This window comes from Tauraco erythrolophus, chromosome 4 (genome assembly GCF_009769465.1).
Source record: "Tauraco erythrolophus isolate bTauEry1 chromosome 4, bTauEry1.pri, whole genome shotgun sequence".
Lineage (NCBI taxonomy): Eukaryota > Metazoa > Chordata > Aves > Musophagiformes > Musophagidae > Tauraco > Tauraco erythrolophus.
In genome coordinates this window covers 71,906,709-71,928,897 of record NC_141468.1, presented here as the reverse complement: position 1 = coordinate 71,928,897, position 22,189 = coordinate 71,906,709, and the positions used below count along the sequence as shown (strand labels likewise).

The window sequence follows — 22,189 nt, the reverse complement described above, 5'->3', positions numbered from 1 at the left end:
TGCTAGTGCTGTTCACTACTTAAGCCAGTGCAGAAGCAGATTGTGCACGCGATCAGCATAGCCACATCCTATTAGCACTGACGCAACTTCCAGCCAAACCTCCAGGCAACATGGAAACGCACACGCCCGGTAAGTTTATTCTCTGCTTCGTTGTTAATTGCTGCCTGTGAAGTTGAATAGGTGGAAAGGGGGTGAGGAACAGAGAAAGGAATACTTTGAAAGGACTTCTCTGTCTTCCTTCAGGACATTTTCAAAATAAACAAATAATAAAAAAAATCTGTGGCACGGGTTGCGTACAGACCGCTCAGAGATGAAACAAGCAGAGTTCATTTCTTCTGAAGCCTCAGGAGTGCAGCCGTGGGTCAGTGTTGCGATCCATGTGGAAAAGACAATCACTAGGCAAATGCCTTTTGCTGGACTTCTGCTGTTTCCATCTGCATTTGCCTTATTGCAATGCAACTGGGGGGAACGAGCAATATCCTTTTTCAGAAGACAATGTGCAGCAGTGAGCTTTCAGTTCCCATACACGAGGAACAAATCTGCTCAGTGCATAAAACCTTTTGTGTTTGAGTTCCCGGTGTACAAATTTAAAATAACGTTCAGTGCTGATGTTGTCTCACTGTTACTTTACTGCTACAATCAAAGGCTCTGTGATTGTTTCCATGTTATCTCATTGTTTCGGAGGTCATAGCTCTGCTGTGAACTCCGAACTATCATGCAGCCCACTGAATGCTGCCGTGTCTGTGCTCTCCCACCCAGTTCCCTTCCTAAAATTATTTGTATAGCAGACCACAGTGTGCAAAGAGCCATTAGATCTAATGCCTGCTGCTGGTCTCTGTTGAGTTATTCCAGTGTTCTTTTTCTATCTCAGGTCCTTCACTGTTGGAGTTAGTCCTGATATATACTTTAAGTCAGAAAAATCAGGAACTTTCAGTAATCTTTACATGTAGAGTAGAATTAAAAAGAAAACAACAGGAGGGGAGTCTGTAAAGTTATACATAAGTCTTCAGATAATGCAAACATTCAGAAAGCAGCTGAGGTTTTTGTTTTATACTGTGTGGCCCCTACATCTGTTTCCTTCGTTCTTGACCATTCGGGTTCATAGTCTTCCACCCTTTAAGAGACTCTCTGGCCCATGGTGTGTGCCAGAGGTGGGCGAGCATCTCCGTTAACTCAGATACAGTCTTCCTGCTCCTAATGCTGGAGGTGTTTGAGGGAGTACAACCAAAGTACAACCAAAGGAGTACAACCACAAGTTTTTAAACTTGTGTCTGTGACTTTAGCTATTCAGGCCAGTCAAAGCCAGCAAAGACCTGTGCTCCCCCTTGCCCGCTCCAATTTAAGGTGCTAGCTATGCTGTTGCTGCTGGTGGCAATTCAGGGCAGACTGTCAGGACCCATAGTGCATCCCCCTTCTAGGCATTTAGTTGGCCATGTTAAAGAGTTTAGCTGGCTGAGTCCAAGGCCAGCTCCATTACTGACCAGAGATGCTGTGAAGAAAGCTGGAAGTGGACTGCCCTCCTTTCCCTTGCGAACTGCTTTTAAACTGAGGCTTTACTGATCGCCCCTGCCTGTGCTACATCGCAGCTGAACAGCAGCTCCACCTGCGCCCGGTCTCGGACCGTCGCCAGTTTGGCCCCGACCCAGACCCAGCAGCTCTGCTTCCCAGCTTGACCTCAGACCTACCTTGTCACTTTTGTCTTGCTGATCACTGGGCTGCGTCTGACAGTGATCAGAGACAGTCTGATCACTGTCTGCAGCCCTGATCCTGACCCGGACTTGCTGCTCTGCATCTGGGCTCCCTGTCAGAAGAGTCACTCACTGCTCTACTCTATCACACTCTGCTCCAGGCTCACCTTCCCCCAAGGAGCAGATAACTATAGGCCTCCTTTTCCTTAAAATGGCTGTATGAGGATTGTTATTATCCTTCATGCCAGTAACTCTTACTTTAAAGAATCAGTGAATATGCATTCACGCAAAGGGCCAGAGGGTTATGGACAAGTTGCTCTGTTTACTGCATATTAACAGTTTCCTGAATCATTATAGTCTCAAAGTGCATGGCGATACGGGAAGAAGCTCACCTTGTGCCAGAATTACTTCTTAACGCGCAGCTCCACCAAACTCAACACAGCTACAGCGGAATGTTATTTCCTCCACTGTTTCTTCAAGACTCCCATTAGTACCTTTTAAGAATCATAGGAATTAAAGACAGACAAGGCTTTTTGGAACATCTCTTATGATCTTTAATGCAGCCTGGTACAAACCAAAGCAAATTTCAGGTTAGAGTGTAAGAAGCCTACCATGGAGAGAAGAAACTTAGAGGAAGCTTCTGGGAAATGGAAGTATAGATGTGGCTTGGAGGAAGTAACCAGGGTTAAGACAACATCAGAGGTGGAACAGCCCTGCTAACCGAAGGTAGGCAGCACAGCCCCATACAATTCCCTGTCTAGTTTCCATGTTTATCATATTGTCCCAGCAATATGCTCTGGGCTAGCAGATCTCCTGGGCGATGAAATCGAGGATGCAATCAATGGGAAGAAGAAGTGGAGCTGGAAGCAGAAAAAGTCATTTTTCAGGTTTGCCACTTCCTACCTGTTCCCCCACAGCTGAATTTCCACCAAGAGACAAGAAAGCCAGATTTTCAGCCTGCAGTTTCCGTGCTCATATGATACCTCCCAAACTGCAGGTGGGAAGGGCAAAACCACCTATGACAAGTACTTGCTAATGCCTTTGACAGCCTGGGTGCACCTGCCTCCCTAGACCCCATTCCAACATTCAATTTGAAACACCGCATCTTGAGCCTCCAGGACACTCAACAAGAAGAATCTCTTGGGTAGGAATCACTACCTCAGTTGTGTCCCTTTACATTTGGCCATACCTAAGATTGTTTCTCTTTTTCTTCCCAGCCTCCTGAATATGATCAGAGAAGACATACTCTTTATAGAGACAACTGTCTAATGCTGAGTTTAGCTATTGGACTGATTTTAGTAGGAGCGGTTAAGCACTAAGAGGCTAAACATATAAATAGTTCTAAAGGAAACCCAAAGAAAGAAATATTGGATATCTGAAATTTAATGGTCAAACCCTATCCTTCTTTTATTCAAATAAGGAGTTTGAGAGTACTGCACTAATCTAAATTACCTTTAATAAAACTTACTGGACCTTTTCATTCAAGTAATATTGAATAAAGAATGGATTTCCTATATAAAATTTTATTCTTAGATATTTCCTCTGGTGGCCCGTTTCCTGTAAGCTTGACCAGCTTGACCAAGGCTTATTTAATTAATGTGCATTTCCTTGTGTCTAAGGCTCTTTAATTGAAATATTAAATAAGCAGTATTTTGAAGAAACAAGAGGTGGCAGCTTAAAAGAGAAAGCCACAGTGCCACAAAAATACTTGCATACTTATACAGGTACGACTGGTTGTATTGAAATCGGAAGCTCTAGATGTGCATGTTCAGAACTGAGAAGTCGTTGGCTTAGTGGGGACCTAAAGAACACCTGTATAACCATGGTACATCCTTTCATTTATGCATATCTACCTTAAAGAAATATGTTTAAGTCAAACTACATAGGAACAGTAAACTCTGGTAGTTCTTTTTCATACCTACGTGGAGGGTGGAAGAAGTAACAAGCTTGCCAAACAATGCTCCTAAATTGCAGATGTTTTGAACAGCCTTGCAGAGGATTCTGTACGAGTGCAGGTATACTTCTGACTGTGGTGTCTTTGAGAAATGCAGCCCGTTTCTGATACTTAACCAGAAAGAGAGGAAGATAAAATGAAAGCAGGCCAGTGTCTGTGCCCTGGATGGCCAAATCATTTACAATGTATTCTGCAGTTGATTGTGCCCGTGATAATCTGACCATCTGGACCACTCAGACTGGATAAGTGCCTGTAACTCAGGATTTAACACAGAGCTCCTAATTAGGTAGGCTCCCTTAATGGATATTTCCCAAGCAGTATGGTCCTTTAATACACCTTCTCAGTCCTTCCATTTTTGGCAGTATGTGCAGCTACTTCATCATTGCGCTTTAGACAAGGAACTGGACATTCAAATGGTGACCTCAACTGGAGCACACATGGCCAACCCTTAAGTTTACAAAAAGCTGAAGAAAGGGAGTGCAAAGAAACTGCACAAGCAAGCAGATGATTACTGGCTGTGATTTGGCACTCGAACTAGAGCTGATCACTGATCTCTGTCCTGGAGCTACCTTGTTCTTGGAAGCCGTTTACAACTTGAAGAAGTTTAACTGGAGAGATGGCTCCCAGGCTATTTTTCTAGAATGAATGTAGTTCTTCAACATTTGCTTTCCAGGTTGAATGCAAGATTCACTCTATTGCTGTTCTCTGGGGATGGAGGGGGGGAGAGAGGGAGGGAGATGTACCAAAGCTATTCATGTGTTAAAATTTTTATATATATATATATATATATGTATACACACACACAGCTTGTTTCTATTGATACTAATTCCTCTAGAATACTTACAGAATGAGAACATATAAGGCCAGATGTTGTAAAGGTTTACAGGGTAGAACGAGGTCAGGCAGCATCTGAAGCAGAAGCCCCCGAGGCTCTGCAGTACCACAAGCAAGCACTGTCAAATGTGGAACTCATTCAGAATAAAACATTTTGGTTCAGTTTGATTTGGGAAGATGAAAAGCTTTTGGGACAACAGGAGTCTTCCAAATTCAGATATGGAAATTGCATTTCCACTGAAAAACTTATTCTGACTGGAAGTCCCTGACTGCCTCACCTGCTTACCAGTGTTAACCTCAGGTTCGTGACACAGTTTCTGAAGTTTGGGAAGCATAATGGAAATGAAATCATTTTATTATAAATGAACTGCAGATTTTTTTTCCTAGGCCTAGTTAAAAGGACTGGGAGGAAAAAAGGTCTTTAATTGACTGTTCAAAGGTCTTGTGAGATATCCCAGGCTTAGTCTGAAAACACTGGAGAAACACTGTGTGTAGCCTTTGGGAATGAAACCTTCACTTATTAATTATTTTCCTTGGAGTTTCCCTTGTGGCATCATTATGTGCTTCATTAAAGTTAACCAAGTGCAAGTCTCCTTAAGAGAACAGAAATGGAAGACTGGTGAGTCAATCTAGGGTACTGTTCAAGTGCTGCAGAACCCTAATCCATTATTGATAGAAAACATAAGAATAATTTAGGGGTCAGGGCTCCCCTCTCCAAGCATTTCCTTCTTTATCATTTTACTGCCTCTCTCTTAGCACATGACTGCGGGTAAGTAGATTCAGCCTGTCTAGAGGGCATAGAAGATTAACAGTAGGACACAATGCCTGCCTTAGACTCTTGAAAAATAAAAAATAAAAAATAAAAAAAAAGAAAAGATTCAACTAAATAAGAGGGAAATATGAATTCCAGATTGCTGAAATCTCCTCTCCTCCCCCCCACACCCCCCCCAAAAAAAAAGACAAAGTTTTGCTATCATGATCTATAAGAATGGATCCGTTTAGATTTTGGTTGAATTATTTGAAGATGATGATCACTGCACAACTCTACAGGTTTCCTGCATACAGCTACCTCCTTCAATACTCTGTCTTTTGAGAAGCAGTTTAAGGTATTTCTGCCACCGGTTGGCTGTTTCAACAACACAGGAGAAAAGCTCTTCAGTCACATGAACACTGAGCAAGAGATACAGCTGTTTCTGCCTTCCCTTCTCTCCTGTCTCCATCACCATGAGGGAGGTGTGGAGTAGACTGTTCAAATTTCCCAGCTCTTTCTTGTGGCAGAGGAGGGTGAAATCACTTTCTCATCATACTAGTGCAGCGAATCTCATAGGGCAGTTCCTTCCAGACTGGAAAGTAACTATACTACACTCTTGAAGCTTCTTGTTTCCTTAGACAGAAAGTGAATATGGCAGAAGAGAACTACAGCACTACCAGGACTGCCTAGTAAGAAGGCAAGAAGAGATATGATGTCTTCCTGAATATACAGGATCTGACGAATGTTTCAGTTATTTCTCCTTGGGGAAGACAAAGTCCTGACTGGAGAGGAATGGTGCTTTGTCTCTTTAGTGGTAGCACGGCTAACTACGCAGGCTGATAGGTCTGCTACACCTATGTCTTCTCTCCGGTAGAAAATACTAATGCTTGAAGGACTAAGCCATAGTTTTCCCCTCCAATAAGCTTCTCAAAGAAACTATAGGTTTCTATCTATCAATCAACTCCATTTCAGTTATGGCACCACTAGAGGGAGAAAGAGTATGAAATGTTTGTATGTGAAAAGTTTCTGGCACCCACCACTTTTTCTCATATTTTTTTTCACTGTGCTACTACCTGTATTGGATTGACTTTCTGCATTTCCTGCCTGTGACCAACCATTCTTCTCATATTCTGTTGTTGCTGTACACCGTGCTATGGTGGATATATAGCTAACCAATGGTGGTGGTGAACAGGGGACAGCCTGCAGCCTCTCCGTTGTGCTGCTTTGTGACCATGTAATTTGTCAGTGTAAGACATGAGGAACACATCTAAAACTAAAGGGTTCAGGACATTAGTGCCTCAAGCCAGAACATGTAGGCATAAACTTAGATGTACTTTATGAGAATTTCACATCATTACATGTCCAAAAGTTAAGAGTTCTTAGTGGAGAATGACCGTTAGCCAGAAGTTTGGATCTGTACCTGATCCCACTAGATTTGGTCACATCACACTAGAACTGAAACACAGTCTGTTTCAGTTCTAGTTGTAAACTGTAGGCAAATGTGACTCAGTTCATTTGCGGTGATTTGGCTTCTATCTGGCATGAACGCTGCACTCGGAGGACCACGGCACAGTCACTTAAGACACATGGCAGCGTGCTCATGTCCTGGAGGGTTCTTAGCTAGCTGCACAGCACAGACTTTTCAACTTCTAACCTGGTGACTAAGGTGCAGGAGTACAAATGCTGTTGACCAACCAGAGTAGTGCCAAGCTCAGTGCAGTGTTGTATCATTGTTCCCCCTTCCCCAGGAGTTCATGGAGCTAAGCAACTGCTGTTCCTCCACAGTTGTATGTGCTCCTCTCCATTTACTGATGTGCAGCATCTGAAGTTGAATATCGGTCTGTTAATTGCAGTATTTCTTGTTCCTTTAGGAAACTACTTGTACAAAACCTGCTTTATACGTATCTCTTATTCTCAGACTTTCCTCTAGCCTCTGCACACCCCACACTGAACAGACAGAAGACAGCAAGATCAGCCAGGGACTCTTTTTCAGCATACAACAGCAAATACCTCACGGTTCCTCAAAACCGGACTTCCTCGCACAGGAGCAGGATAAACGGAGCTTTTGAAGGACCAAGCTGTACAGTGTCCTTCAGCAGTTCTGTAAGTAGGATTTTATGTTCATTAACTTACCTCTAATGCCTTTGAGACGAGAAAGTGGCTTGAAGCAGGGTGAGCAGAGCATGGTGCACTCCTTCTGTGTGTTAGGCAAATCCACACTGTATTGGGAAAAATAACTATGCACATAAGCTAATATTAGAGCCTTAGGTATTTCAGTAGGCTCTCTTAGTGTACACTAGGAACTAATTGCTACTCTAGCAGTCTCATCAAGCTTTTCTTAATGATTTACTTTACCCAAAATCCTTCAGAGCAGGAACAGGAGGGTTGCTATCACCCCTAGTGTAGGAAAAGATCTGCAGATTGATGACTAAATTGGCTATCCCTGTGCAAACCTGGGGCCAGCATGTGCCCAGGTGTTAGCAGGGGCTGGATTGGAAGGTGGAAGAGTAGTGTGGCTGCAGTCTTCAGAGCAGAGCTGTTGTTGGAGGATAGACCTCTTGGGATATGTTTGTAGTGATATATTGGCTGTTAGAGGACTAGAATAAAATTGTCATGAAATGCCGATCCTATCTTCCTGTTTTCTTACTGCTTGGTGCTCTGACTGCTTGTCTTGGAAATGTTAAGAAGCAACGAGTGTGAGACTGAAGATGGTAATTTAAATCACTGATTCTGATTTTTACAATGGCTGTGAGAGGGGAGAAGAGAAAGACCTTGACAGTTCCTGCAGTGACATTTTGCAAATTGCTACTTATTTGTGTTCCTCCATAATAAGGTCTTCTTGTGCCAGAATATCACATGGTGAGGAAGCAATGCAAACTTAGAGATAGAAAATATCCTTTCTGAAATCTGTGGGAATTTTGGTTTGTTTTCTGTGCAACAGACACCCATAATAATGGGGATGCCACTTTGCTGCCAAGAACAAGGAAAAGAGTCAACAGAGAGGGAGGAAAGGAGACACAGGCATTGTTTTATCTCCTCATCCTTTTATTCTGTGTTACTCCAGCAACATTAAATGTTGCTATGGTGCTCTCCCAGGTGGCTGGGATGTGGCAACTGCCTACACACAGGTGATAAACAGGAAAACCTCTTAGTGACTTTTCATGTTCTCCAACTTGCTTGTTCCCTCTGCTGTGTTTTGTTTGTGCTTCTCATCTCTGCCCACATTCACCAGTAAGGGAGGAGAGGATGCTTAGAGTTTATCTTCTCTAGAGTCAGCTAATGCATTGCATTTTGCCAGTGACCTGGTGGTGGTGACAACAGTACTTCTGTGCTGTATAGTGTGAAACTCTCTGGAAGAGAGCCCAGAAATCTGCAACGGGTTTTTCTTCACTGTGGCAGAGATGGATCCAGGAGGTTTGCATGGACTGCCTGTGAGTACTACATGAAAATGCATCTAACTAAGAGATGGGGAATTGCAATAAAATGCTGTCTCCCAAGCAGTTTTATATTCTGCCAGAATGTAGTGCTGAGTGTAGGTTTAGATATGCCTAAAGGGACTGTATATATAATTTACACATAAAATGTATGATAAGTGTAATGTGCAGAACAGATTATTTGGTGATAATTTTGTGAAAGAATGAAGGAATCAGTATGCATATAAAACCAAGATTTATTTAATGATATGATGACTGAAAGCTACTTTGTGGGAAAATAAGTGAAGCAAAGCAATGAAAAACAAGAATCTGGGAGATGTTGGGGTATATAATAATATGCACATTTATGTAGTATCTTCAAAAATTCGTGTTGCATTAACAAACGAGAAAATTGCCGTGCAGCACACTTGGTTAACTTTGCGTTCAGGACTACCAGTGCATGTAATGGATGGGGAGGCAGAGAGAGAAAGAAATCTGTAATTGGTACCTGTCAAAATTCGGCTTGTATAGCCACCTATGGGAACCATAAATGTCTGGAATTAGGTTATAGGCTTATTGCTTTGGGTCAGGTTGACCCTATCTGTTTGCTTGTATCGCGTTCCCCAGTCACTGGAGGGCTGATGTCGCTCTGATGAATGACACCGTAGAGAGTTCTGTGAAGGGTTTTAATCCACATCATCGAGCAAGAAATAGTAGTTGGTAGCAGTTTTGGAAAACAGGTGGGCTATCTTAGTGAACAAGAAGTGAAAGCCTTATGGTTGATATCAGAGTTCAACACGGTTGCCACAGAATTGCCATCCAGGCTGGGGCACGATGGTAGGGCTTAGCACTGGAGCAGCTTCACCCCTGAAGTGTACAGAAAGTGGAGATGAGAAAGCAAGGATGGTCCGAGAGGGCAACTGACTGCAACATAGGCAATTTGAATTATTTCAGTCATTGATTTCCTTTTGCAGCATTACTGTTCAGTCACAGTCTTTTCACAATATGTTAAAATACAGGTCAGCCAGCATTGCTAGCCATCCATGGGACATATCATCTCTAATCCCTGGTGTTTTCCAAAGTGCTTCTGTCCAGCCCTACCCTTCTTGCCCTTGTACTACATATTTATCCTGTTCTAGCTCAGATCAGCTTCTTCTCTTTCTTCCCACACACAGTTTCTTGCTTCTCTCCCCTGCCCAGATTTGCTCTGTGGCACGTCCTTTCTCATATCCCAATCTGTAACGTGATCCTTATGCTCACTTCTCCATCCCATTTCTAAATGCGGGTATCTTCTTCTGTATGGTCTGTGCACATGCAGGACAGAGAGACAGTGCTACTCCTCTGTACCTGCCCGTCAGGTGAGTATCCCATGCGTTGGGATAAGGCCGCTATCTTTAGCCACTTTCATTTGTTGATGGTTGGAGGAGCTCAGCGTGACTTAATCTGGTTTGCAGAGTGCATGTTTGTAGGTCATACCTACCCCTGGCTGACCTCCAATTTTGACTCTGGGCAGCTTTATGTGCTTGTGTGGAGATAGCCCCCATGCTTGCCGCCTTCTTGGGCTTCTTGGCTTTCTTGTCTATGAGGCTCATGTGTTTCTCTCCCAGATTATAAACAATTACCTGGACGGGATGCAAGGAGAGGCTGTGGACAAGGTGTCCCCGAGCAGCATGCGCTTCAAGGACAGCAAGAGAAAGGTCGACTACGTGCTGGCCTACCACTATCGGAAACGCCTGGCTCGGCACCTACCCAGTGCAGGCTCACCGGAGCCGGCACGTGGATCTGCCTCCTCGGCCCTGGTTTCCAACGGCGGGACCGGGAAGGGCAGTGCGGAGCTGCGGCGGCAGGACGGTGGCCAGCGTGCCCTGCCGGAGCAGCCGGGGCCGCCCGGGGTGGAGGTGATTGAGCTGAGCCCACCGGACATCCTGGAGGAGGAGAAGCGGCTGCAGCGGGAGGAGTATGAGCGCAACCTAGTGGAAGCAGGGCTGGAGATAGAGAAAGACCCTGAGGTAAGAGGAGGAGAGTTGTTCCTCGTGCATGGCACCGGGTGCCCCCACGGGTAATGGCCACTTTGATGTCGGAGGTGGCTGTGTGCGGGATCTACCCATGGCCGAGCCACCAACGATAGTGGTGTTTCTTGGTTCTGACCATCTGGGAAATACGTGAGTTTTATTGTTGTTTAATGCTCTATTGAGTAGCAATTTCAATCTTACTTCAGTAGGAAACATATTTATTTATCTAAATGTTCTTATGTCATGCAGTGACACACCTTTCTTGCAAAAAAAAGATGTCATGCAGTGACACACCTTTCTTGAAAAAAAAAAGGCGTTTACATTTTAACCTTGTTAAAATGAAGAAAGGCTCTCAAGTAATTTGCTGGAATGCAAAGTGCTTTTTTAGACATTTCATATTTCCTCAGAATAACTCGGTGATTTTCAGTATGACTCTTAGCTTTCTTCTCAGCCTTACATAACTTTTGCGTCATTTCTTCATTCCACCCTCAAAGTGAACAGCTCCAACGCTGCAACAGGAGAACCTCCTCGCCTTGAATGTGTTTATTCTCACCACATGTGCGTGATGTTGGATAGCACTGTGGCCGTAGCAGCTGGGAGCTCTGGTTAGGTTACTTGACTGCAGCCAGTTGGTCAATTGAGCACAGGTCTTCCAAATCTCATGTTGATGCATTGAAGGCTGTACTATCGCTCTGGACCTCTTTGAAAGCAGCAGATATTTATATCTGTTGAAGACAAGTCCCCGCTGGTTTCTGCTTTTAGGTGCTCTATTGTTTTTGACACCAAATTTAAGAAACTTAGGACACCTTTTCAGAGGTGCTGAGAACTTACAGCTCATATTGCTTTCAGTGCCACCAGTCAACACTTCCAAAACCTGGACCAAATCGTAGATTGCATCTGAAAATTTGAGCCTAGCTGACTTGGCATAGTATATACATGTTAAATAACTGGCAGGAATAGAAAGAAATAGAAAGGCCTTTTGACTCAATATTTTCCTTGCTCAGTTTGCTGAGTTGCAGGTGGCTATGGGTTTCTTTTCACTGCACAGCCTGGCTGAGTCATCCTTGCACTAAACAGAAAAAAGTGATCTCAGATCCCGATTCTTTTATGCTTAATGCTTATCTTGGGTTAAGGTTCAATACTGCTAACACATGACTATCTTACTGCTATGATTTTTATAACAAAATTGCATAAAACCTATGAGAATAGCTATTTTTAGAGGCTTCTTTCAGTTCTGAATTTCATCAGAACCTGAAAAGTCTAGCAGGAGGTTTGGATTTGATTATTTGACTCATTACTTATCCTAAGTCCAGCTGGATTCAAATTCTGGTACAGACCTCTTCCAAGTGATGATGTGTGCTCTTAAACAATACACAAAGTAATAAACGATGTCATAGAGAGCTGATGAAGAAAAAACTTTTTGTCATGTTTTTCCTTCTGAAGAAGAAAAGACTTTTTATAAATGAACTAGAAAGTTCGGAGGAAATTTTTGGGACCAATTCCTTTATGGCAAAATTGAATTGATTTTGCAAATTACAAAAAATGCAATCCCATCACTTTTCTATCTATATATGTGTGTGTGTGTATAGTCACTCCTGCCCCTCCCAACACACAAGATGTCTAATCAAAAGGGGAAAGTGTTTTTCCCTCCAGAATCTCCTGAGAACCTGGAAGGGACTCTGCATGATCATTTTTCTTCCCTGCCCAAGACATGTGGCTTTTACTTCCTTTTCTTTTTTTCACTTAACTGTTTTTTTTTTTTCTCCTGTTAGTTAACTCCTGTTAAAACATGCTGAAGCTGCTGTCTGTTATCTTGCTGTGAATTTCACAGATCATGATGATGATCAGACACATGTGAAGGGTACAGTTGGCCTTATATGTTGATTAAAATTGCATGTTGAGCTTATATGAGAACAACCTCTGATTTTAGTCCTGGGAAAAATACATGTCTGTAGGTTCATTAAACTCAGAACAGTCCTAATCACAGCATGCTATATTTTTGGTGAATAGCAGAGCAGACTTCCAACTACTACATTTCCAGTGGTTTATGCTAAATGTGCATGTTTGTGTTTTTTGTTTCAGTGCTAGTATAACAAGTAGATCTTTTTCATATAGTAGTATTGGAAGTTGAGACATATTTTCGAATGCGTATCTCACTCTTGCCATATGTTCTGGACCAGGTCCTAAGATGAGTCTGATCTCCTGCTCAGAGGGCTGGCTGCAAACATAACTTGAAACAGTCATCTGTGCTGCAGCTTCTGTGTGAGGGATTCCACTTTTGGATGTTTGGGTTAGAGAAGGCCTTGGTTTCTCTACCTTATGTCACCTGCATACAGTCTTGCAAAGAAAAATACTCATTCAAGAACAATAGGATATCCTGAACACAATCTCTTTCCTGAAACAGCATCAGTTTTTACTTGAAACAGTAGCAATAGAAAGGAAGAGGGCAAAAGGGTATTTGCTATGTCTGTGGTCTTCTATGAACATCTCCGCACTGTCCTTTCTAGGTGACCTATAGTAGCTACACAGCTAAAAAAATTATATTTGATAGGGCCTATGCAGTTCTGGTTCTTGCTGACCTCGTTGCTTGAACAACAACAAAAATCCCCAAAATAAGGGATCAAGCCATTGTCCTCTTTTTACTGATATTGTGGGAGTCATGAAGGATAAATTCGTTGAGTAATACAGCTGATTCAGCATTTAATGACTTCTAAGGGCATCTGTCTTCTGGTGCCTGGAAAGTTGCTTAATCTATGATCTCGATTAACCCTACTTTGTAAATACTGTAAGCTTGATTAACTTAAATGAACTAAGCACAGCACCTTTTGCATCAGGCTACTCAGTCTGCTAACCTCACAGGATATTGAAGTTCCTCTAGAAGATGCTTTTGTAGGCTAAAACTATTTAGACATCAGGAATTTCATCCCTAGGATAGCATTATGGCAATTAAAAAAATCTTTACTTCTACAACTGTCTTTTTGAAAAAGTAGGAATTTCTACTGTGTTAGTATGTTTGTTAACATACAATGTTAATATGGATGTGTTATGCTGAATAACTAGGGACAGACACCTTTCTCATTTGTGTTGTCAATTCCTTGTGTAAAAGAGTAGAGACAAGAAAATAAATGAAGATATATAATTTGTATGTGGAAAGAGGAGTATTACTCTCTTTTGAATATGTGGAAAATAGGCAAGATTATGGTCTGCTTCCATATCTGACCAGTCATTATTTGTGAATTAAGGAATTTTGGACTGTTTTTCAACTTCCTTATAACATTCTATCATTTATTATTGCTGTCCTCCAGCTCCAGAGAAACTATTTTCTCTCTTAATATAACCTTGTTTGTGTTTTTTTTGTTTTCCTGTTTTTAAACTGAGATATCACTTTGCATGTCCAAGACAAAGTGCACAGGCAATGGGCATGAAGTTAAATATTACAACTTTTTCCTCTCTCATGTGACATTGAGTACCCATGATGATGGGTGGTCGTAATGAGCTTCGACAACTTTGTTACCATTCTCCCTGCTAAAGTCATACCTGATCCATAGCATGTACTCATGTGTTATGACAAATACTGCCACCATCAACTTTCAGTCCTGATGCTCTGTGTGTCAGAGACAAGTGGCAGATCAAGTTTAAGGAGCTCTTTGGCTGGTTATCTTCTCTTCAGATGAAAACATGAGTGGTCCAGTGTAGCTTTCGTCCATGAAGAGAAGTGAATTAGCATTGTTTAGGACTATGTGGAAGTGACGTTTGGTGGAAAGAATAGGACAAGCGGAAACTCCCTATTCACCTCTGATGACAGCAGCATAGCAACGCAGAACTCCTGTTTTGCATAGTTTGCTCTGAGTGGAAGCAATGTTTGCATCTGTGACTGGCCTGTTTGACCAGTCTATGAAGTTTGATAAAATAAGGCTGGTGTTGACTCTTGCATGTATATGTAGGATTAACTACCTTGTATATCACGATGTTACACAGTGACTAATGGAGACCCCATTAATACTGTAAACACTTATGCTAATCTGCGTAGTGTTAAGCGTTTGCAGGATTTGCTTCCTCTGCTTCAAAGCAGCGCAGATAAAAGTATGGTAAAACTCTTTTTCCAAGATGTCCATGCCAGAACTCAGATTCTTTGGCATGTCTTTGTAAACTGTGAAGGAGTGCCAGCAGGTCACATTTACCCTTGAGAGCTAGCTGCCAAAGCCATGACAGTCATCTCCAAATAAACCCTATTTAATGCTAGTGGTACATGTCAAATTTTGCATTGAACACTGTGCTGGGTTTATGTGAAAGGGTTTAGGTAGCGGGAGAGGGGCTTCACCCCCTGTAACTTCCCGGGCTCCAAATCCGCTCGGACCGCTCTCTGCCCAGGTCGGACCCCCATCCCCTCAGGCCCGGGTCGAGCCATCAGCGCCTCTGCGAATGCTCTAAGTTGGGGAGAAAGGAGCCCAAAACATGGCTCGGACCTGCAGTGAAGAGAGGGGGGAGGCGGGAGCTGCCCCTTCCCCACCCCCGGGCTCGTGCCACCCGCTGGAGATGGCCGCTGCGGTGCCGCTTGGAGAGCTCGGAAGGGCTCCGTGCCAGGGTGCCGCAGGGCCGAGAGTATCCGGAGAGGGCTGAGATCTGAGAGAGATGGTCATGCAGACACCATGTCAGTGCGGATGAGGTGGGAGGAGGTGCTGGAGCGGGGATTGCCCTCAGCCTGCGGTGCGGCGGCAGCGGCCCCCTGCAGCTATGGCAGACTCGGTGGGGCAGAGATGCTGAGCCTGAAGGGGGTTGTAGAGAATTAGACTCACAACGAAGTAGAGACGCGTCTGAAGTCATTAAATTGCACTGTTTTGTCACACTAAAGTGCTCCCTGTTTACCAGTGGGAGAAGGCTTTATCTTTTCTCTTCCGTCAGCTGTAAAGCACAAGAGTAGCCAATACAATATCATGGTAAATCATTCAATGCAGAGGGGCTTTTTCTTTCTCTGACTCCTCCTATCCCCACCTCTAGCTGAGGACATTTGTTTTGAGCAGTGCCATCAATGTTCTTGCTGTATGAGTTGTTTTTTTGGGTCTACTATATTCCCTAACATCACATTTAAGTCATACGGAGCTTATTTGAATGTTAATATTTTTCATTGTGAAAAAAGTGGCATTCCGATGGCCAAGAGTTCAATTTATTTGGATAGACATTTTTTTCTTTGACAAAATGTTTTTTTTTTTTTTTGTGTTATAAAATATTTCAACTTCTAGTTAAAAGGTTATGGATCTTGCTTAATTTAGTAGTAATTAAGAGCCTGAAAAAAAAAAAAAAGATGTCTTTCTCCAAAAATCTATCAATGTGATTTGCGGATAATTGCAAGAAAAGCATCTCATGCCCTTAGTACATGTGAGACATCTTGCAGGCACTCAGTGTGAATGTTGTAGTTGTCTCAAAATATTCATTTGTCTAAAGCGCAGAGGAAAGCTTAATAGTAGCTAACAATTTTAAAAGGATAAGAAAACTTAACGTGAGTCCAAGACCTTTATCCGTGTTAATGAATGCCTCCTAAAGCCAATGAGAATGCCTACAGAGTAATGCAGCATTGGAAGCAAACTGGGGTCTTTTGTGCTCTAGGTCTTTGGACTTTGTATTTCCCTCTCTCTTAGTACAGCTCTTGGAACAAGGCGATACTTCTTTGGGGGCCTCTTAGTGCACCATTTATATAAATATTTGATGGTTATTTTTCAACGACTCTAGTTACAGAAGCATTAATCAGCTAAAACATGTTCTGCTCCTGTATGTTACTTATACAGGGCTGAAATGTAATACATAGCTCTTATAAAATTAAAGTTGAACAGGCAAGGCAAGGTTTTCGGTGATAGTGAATTAGATGTGATGAAAATATTGGCAAGTTGATTAACTATTTAAGAGGAAATTATGTCTCTGTTTTAGAGAGGATTTTGGAGTAGCCCCATGGGAGTTAGACGCAGTTCAATCAGTATTAAAATGATGATCCATGATAACAGGTGGCTAGGTAGAATGGCTGTGCTGTGAAAGCTGAAAAGTCCATACTATGAATCCTGTTTTTCAATGGTTGTGTTGCGACTTGAATAGATGAATGGGCAAGACAGACTCCCTCTTTGTATTTTAAGTAACATCCAGACATTTGATGCTCAGCTATTAGGTATTTTAGTCAAAATGTCTTCCAGGGGATTTAGAGAAAATTGAAGAGATGTACAAAAATGGGCCTCTATGTTATCAATAACATTTATAAAGCTCTTGGGCCAGCAATGATAAATCTCATCCATCTTCTGCAGGTTGGGAAATGGAGGCATCAATATCTTTAATTTCAGATGGTGGTAGATTTGGGGTATGCATTCTGATTATATTTACGATGGAATTTGGGCAAGAAGCATCCTATTTTTTACATATATTTTAACACATATTTTAATGTATATTTTTACATAATAATGTTTCTATCAGACTCATCTGGTTGAAATGGCAAATAGCCTCCTGAATTTGCCTCTCCATTTCACTGTGTCCTATGTTGAGTTCTGTCACCTGCTGGAGGACCTAATTCCGTTTCTACAAACTGATAGATAGACGAGAAGCCCACAGAAATGGTTTATACATCTTTGCTAGGGCACAGCAGGCAAAGAACCGGACGCCGATAGGATACTGGATGAAAAGTAACAAAATCAGTTGCTTAACTTGTTCACAGATGAATCCATGAAAACATTTTTTAATTATCAATGGTCTTGTTTGCAGCAGAAATTTTAATCTGCAAATTAAATCCATGGAGACAATTTGAAGAGCAATACAGGAAGCCCTGAGGGATGTCACACTGCACTGATGACGCTGTAGTAGCTAGAGTGCCTGCAGAGACTTGGAGGCTGAAATAGTGATAATTTCTGTAAGCTATTTAGGATAGTGCAGCTTGAATAATAACTACCTGAAAATAAAGTAGTAAAATATGAGATAGTCTGGGGATTTTGGTCCTGAGATTTGTTGCTCTTCTGACCTTTTAAAGGACAGAATTTATGCTGCTGTTGATTGGGGTGAGGAATCAGCTCCTACAGGTGCTGAATGCCCCCACTGCAGTACCTGCTGGCCGATGCATTTCAACCTATTCTTTGGCAGAAGAAGAAATCCTGCATTTCAGAGATTTTTGGTTTAGGGGAAACGTGACTTTCTTTGCTTTGCTGTCCCCAGGCAACTGCTTACTTTGTCTATAGCAGCAAATGGCCCTACAGGTATCTTGATACCGAAGGAGTGATCACTTCTGCATTTCTGCTGATTGAATAGTTGCTGTATGATTTAGTTATTTTTTGGAGGCATTGCTTCTTAGTCATGATTTCCCACTTCTTGCAAAGGAAAGCAGGAAGGTCTGCCTGCAACTCCTTTGCGTTAAGTGAAGATGTTGAGAATTCTACTTGGGAGTGGATGCAACACTGTAGATAAGTGCTCTCTGTTCTTAACATCTTGCTTTTATACATATATACATTCATTTATGTACTGTTTTGTGTTGTTAAAAAGATCTGAGCTAAGATGTTGCCTCTCCGTTCTTCCCTTGTGCTTTTTGGCCTCTATGAAAGCAGATTAAAAAGCATCTCTGTCTGAAAACTCTGTCTTGGAGACAAAAAGTGAGAAACAAGGACAACAATGAAAGACAAATGGATTTTGCTTGTGTTGATGAAAAAGACAGGGACTAGGGTTTGTTCTTGCATCACTTCTTTCTCTGTGGAAGATGAGAGTTGGGCACATCTTCCAGTGAGCAGAGAGAGCATGCCAGGGAGAGCAAAACAGAGGTGCCATGCCTTCTCACCACAGGGCAAAACAACAGTTTCAAGTGAAGCAGTGAATGGTTTCTTAGAAAGGGATCTTCCACCTCTGCAACTCTGTTTTAGTCTCTGATGCAACTGGCTATTGAAAAACCTTCACTGCCCAGAGCTTCCAAATTGTTATAGTAAGTATCAGTCCAGTGTTATTTTTATTCTCAACTCACAAATCGGAGCAAAATGCAGTCCATTTTTATGGAAGTGACAACAAATACTCTTGAATGGCTTAGCTGGAGATGACGATAGAGAAGGAGTTAGAAATCAAAACTGGAATTTCAGAAAGAGAGAGAGAGAGAATAATTAAAAAACTCTGCAAGAACATGGAAAGGAAAGAAAATTCCTCTCAACAAACCAACCAATGGTACAGTGGCACCTGTGCCAAGGAAATGCCATAAAGCTTCTGCCATCTCAGACTTGAGACCTGATTCCAGCAGAGAAAAGGCTGAGAGTTACTTGACAATAGAAATTAGTCTTTGAAGGTTAGGACTGTTTTATGGGGGAAAAACCCAACTATTCATTTATGTGTTAAGTGAGGGGGTGGAATTTGCTATCCTTTAGCAGATCCAGGGAAAGATAATGTAAATAATGACTCAGGCTTGTGGGATTCTTTTCGTATGTTTTGGACTCTAAAGGTTGTTTTGCTTTATTGACGACTGTAATGGCTATGTGTGTCATTCTTCCCAAATTTAAATTATTAAAAGGTCTGTTGCTCATGACATTGTGGCTAGATAGGCAAGCATATTTCTCCAGGAAGAGAGTCACTATAGGGAAGGAATTATTCTCTTCCAGATGCACAACTAGAGGTTTTATGTTATATTGTACATGAGAGGTAGGTATTTTGGAATATTCAACCTGCTAATCATAGATAGTGGAGGGGCCTTTTAAAGAGAAAAAAAGTAATTTTCCCTTAGAAATCAGAACGTCCTCTTCAACGCAAACTGTTTCTTAAATCTTTTGTAGACCTAAGCTCTAGGTAGGCGCTGAGGTCAAACAACTCAGTAGTTTGTGTGGATGAGTGCAGATTTAGTGGGGGGAAGCTGTCATAGGGGGAAAGACCAGTTAGGTGTCCCACTTTTACTGCAAGATGAAAATAATCTATAGATAGATAGATACATATACATGTATAAGTGGAGGGAGAAGTGAAAAGCATAGTTCACTGCTCCACATGCTGGATCTGTATGAGAGGCGACAAGGGAGTCCAGTTTTTGCTTATATTTGGACTGTGCTGATGGTGACTGGAGTTATCTATAGCTTCTGTAGCTCAGGGATGCTCTGTTATTTTCCAGCTGTCAAAGGATCTGTTTTGGCCACTGGAAGCAGAAGAAAAACAACTCTTCTCCAGCCAAACTCTTCTCCAGTTTTTCTGTCCAAATACGGTACAAAGATACTGCACAAAAGCCATGCTACCCAAGAACTCTACCTATTTGTATCTTCAGATGTAGCGATCCAAATACTATTTCAGTTCTTAACTTTTTCTTTGAAAAGGAGTGAGGGTTGGTCCTTATGATCCGATTTTAATGAATGAAATTGCAGAGTGACAATATCGTTCAAGAGGAAACAGCAGAAACCTGAAACCACACAAGGTTTTCAAAGGCCTGATGTATTTTACTTCAATGTACGAATAAACATGTTTGATGGTACCTGAATGGCAACTTCTGGCTATTGTTTCTAATTTCAAAAATGTTGAGTGTCTAGTTGCTTTTAGCAGTGGGAACTGTTGGATATATAGTACTTGGGAACACCACAGCACTTATGTTTTGAAAATAGTTTCAAGAAGCTGTCTTTTCAATCTGGTAAGAGTTGCATTTATGTTTCCATTTTTAAGAACAAATAGAAAAAATTCAACATACTATCATAATTCATAGCCACCGTGATGGCATCTACATTGTTACAATGCTATGATGTGTTCAGGCAACAGCTCACAGGAGTTCCTCTCTCTCTTCCACAATGACCTGGCAGGTCTATGTAGAAGGAGGCAGGGCTCTTGCAGATCTGCAAGAACCAGGGTCACTTCCCTGTCTCCAGTGTGGTCTGGGCTACATACTGTAGCAGACCGTCCCTCAAAGGGGCTTGGCTTGATAAGCATTTAACATACCACAGGTGGGGACTGCTGGAGGAGAAAAGACCTTCAGTTACAGCTTAGTCAAACTGAGATTGGTTCTCTGTATAAACCATGATTTTTCTAATGCCTACATCCTGAAAAAAAGGAAACTGTGATACATAAACCACAGAGAAGGTTGTAATCAGATTGTTTTCAGCTAGAAGTGTCTTTGCCAGTCATTGTTAGGTCTTTTAAATCATAGGACAAGGCAAATAATTCAAAACTGTATCACATATTTGTTTCTGTTGTTCCAGATCAGCAATTACTTTGGCCTGAATAGAACAACAAGGAAAAAAATTTTAGCAGAGTGGCATCAGGCTGCACAATTCCCATTAACGTTAATGGGAGTTAGGTGACTAAATCTTCACGCACAGCACAGAAAATTAACCCTTTGGGGTGAATGCTCATCTTGGTACACAGGGCTGATAACTGTGTGCACATTAGTAAGTCTCCCTTATGTGTAGAGGTGTGTGCTTATGGTGATAGGCCAAATTAAAAATCATGTAAGTGCTGGATATTGATTTCTGTGCAGTTGCTCCAGGTTAGCATTAATGTAACAACGATTTCATCACCTGAAACAAAACAGCTGGACAAAATTATAATGGGTGTATGGATTTTTCTTTGTTGTTTTTGTGTTTCTTATTTTTTTTTTGTTTATGAAGATGATGGATATGTTTGCTTTAGTTCCATACTCAAGCTCTATCATCTAGAAATCAATTAATCAGTTCACCACTGGCTTCTCCCTTCAATTCCTTGATTTCTGCAATCATTTCAGAGCATTATTGAATTGACTAACAGGATTGAGACCTATACATTATACTTTTAAGGAAATTCTTCAGATGGATTAGGTAGATGACCTCGGAATTTCATAAGATACCTAGTGGTAAAGCAAAGGAACAAAATGTATTTGTGAGAGAATGAGCTTCTAGTAGTCAGGGGCAAAAATGGAGCTATGTAGACTGATACTCCTTTTTATCTTTGCAAATGGCAACCTTTCCAGGGGGAACACAAATTCACCACTTAAAAGCATTGTCCTGAAAATGTAGAGGAGGCCGTTACTTTCTGCAGGTTAGTGCCAACACTGAGTACACTGGAAGAATGCAAGCATATTTCTTTCTAAAGGAGCACAGTGCACTTCCCTTAATCATGGCATCACTTTACCAGCTGACAGACAAATCTGCAGGCTTTGTCTACATGTTCACCAAATTCAGTCATGTTTTACCTGGGGTAATTTAGTATATAAAAGAAAATTTAGCATCTCAGAGATAGAGTATATATTCAAGGTGTGGTGAATACTTAAGAAGAACTCTAAGCTGGCACCTCCAAACTGCCACTGAACCCTGCTAGATAATCAAGACAAAGTAGCGTCCTAAAGATTGTGTACCTACAAAAGGTCATTGGAAGACTACTGCATCCCTTCATTGTCCACACTCCAGACAGCGGGACCTAGGAAATATCATATGTTAGTCTTTGTTATGAAGGTGTACTTTCAGACTTTTGCAAGAGGGCTGTGGTGCCCTCTACCTCTGGCAAACCTACTTGCTTGTCACAGGTCTCTGCGAGTTCACTGGGTAATGTTTACTCTACCTCCAGTGGCACCGCTCAGCTTTCACAGGTCAATACGTGGT

At 41.9% G+C, this 22,189-nt stretch overlaps 1 protein-coding gene across 1 annotated transcript in view; it reads left to right on the top strand.

Annotated features, from left to right (window-relative positions):
- Positions 1-89: 89 nt before the first annotated feature.
- Positions 90-22,189, top strand: part of ANO2 (anoctamin 2) — a 198,399-nt gene continuing 176,299 nt past the window's right edge. Inside the window, exons 1-3 of the mRNA XM_086610450.1 lie at positions 90-129; positions 7,146-7,330; positions 10,248-10,649. Coding sequence (XP_086466576.1) covers positions 111-129; positions 7,146-7,330; positions 10,248-10,649 — 606 coding nt within the window. The 5' untranslated portion in view covers positions 90-110. The remainder of the gene's footprint in view (positions 130-7,145; positions 7,331-10,247; positions 10,650-22,189) is intronic.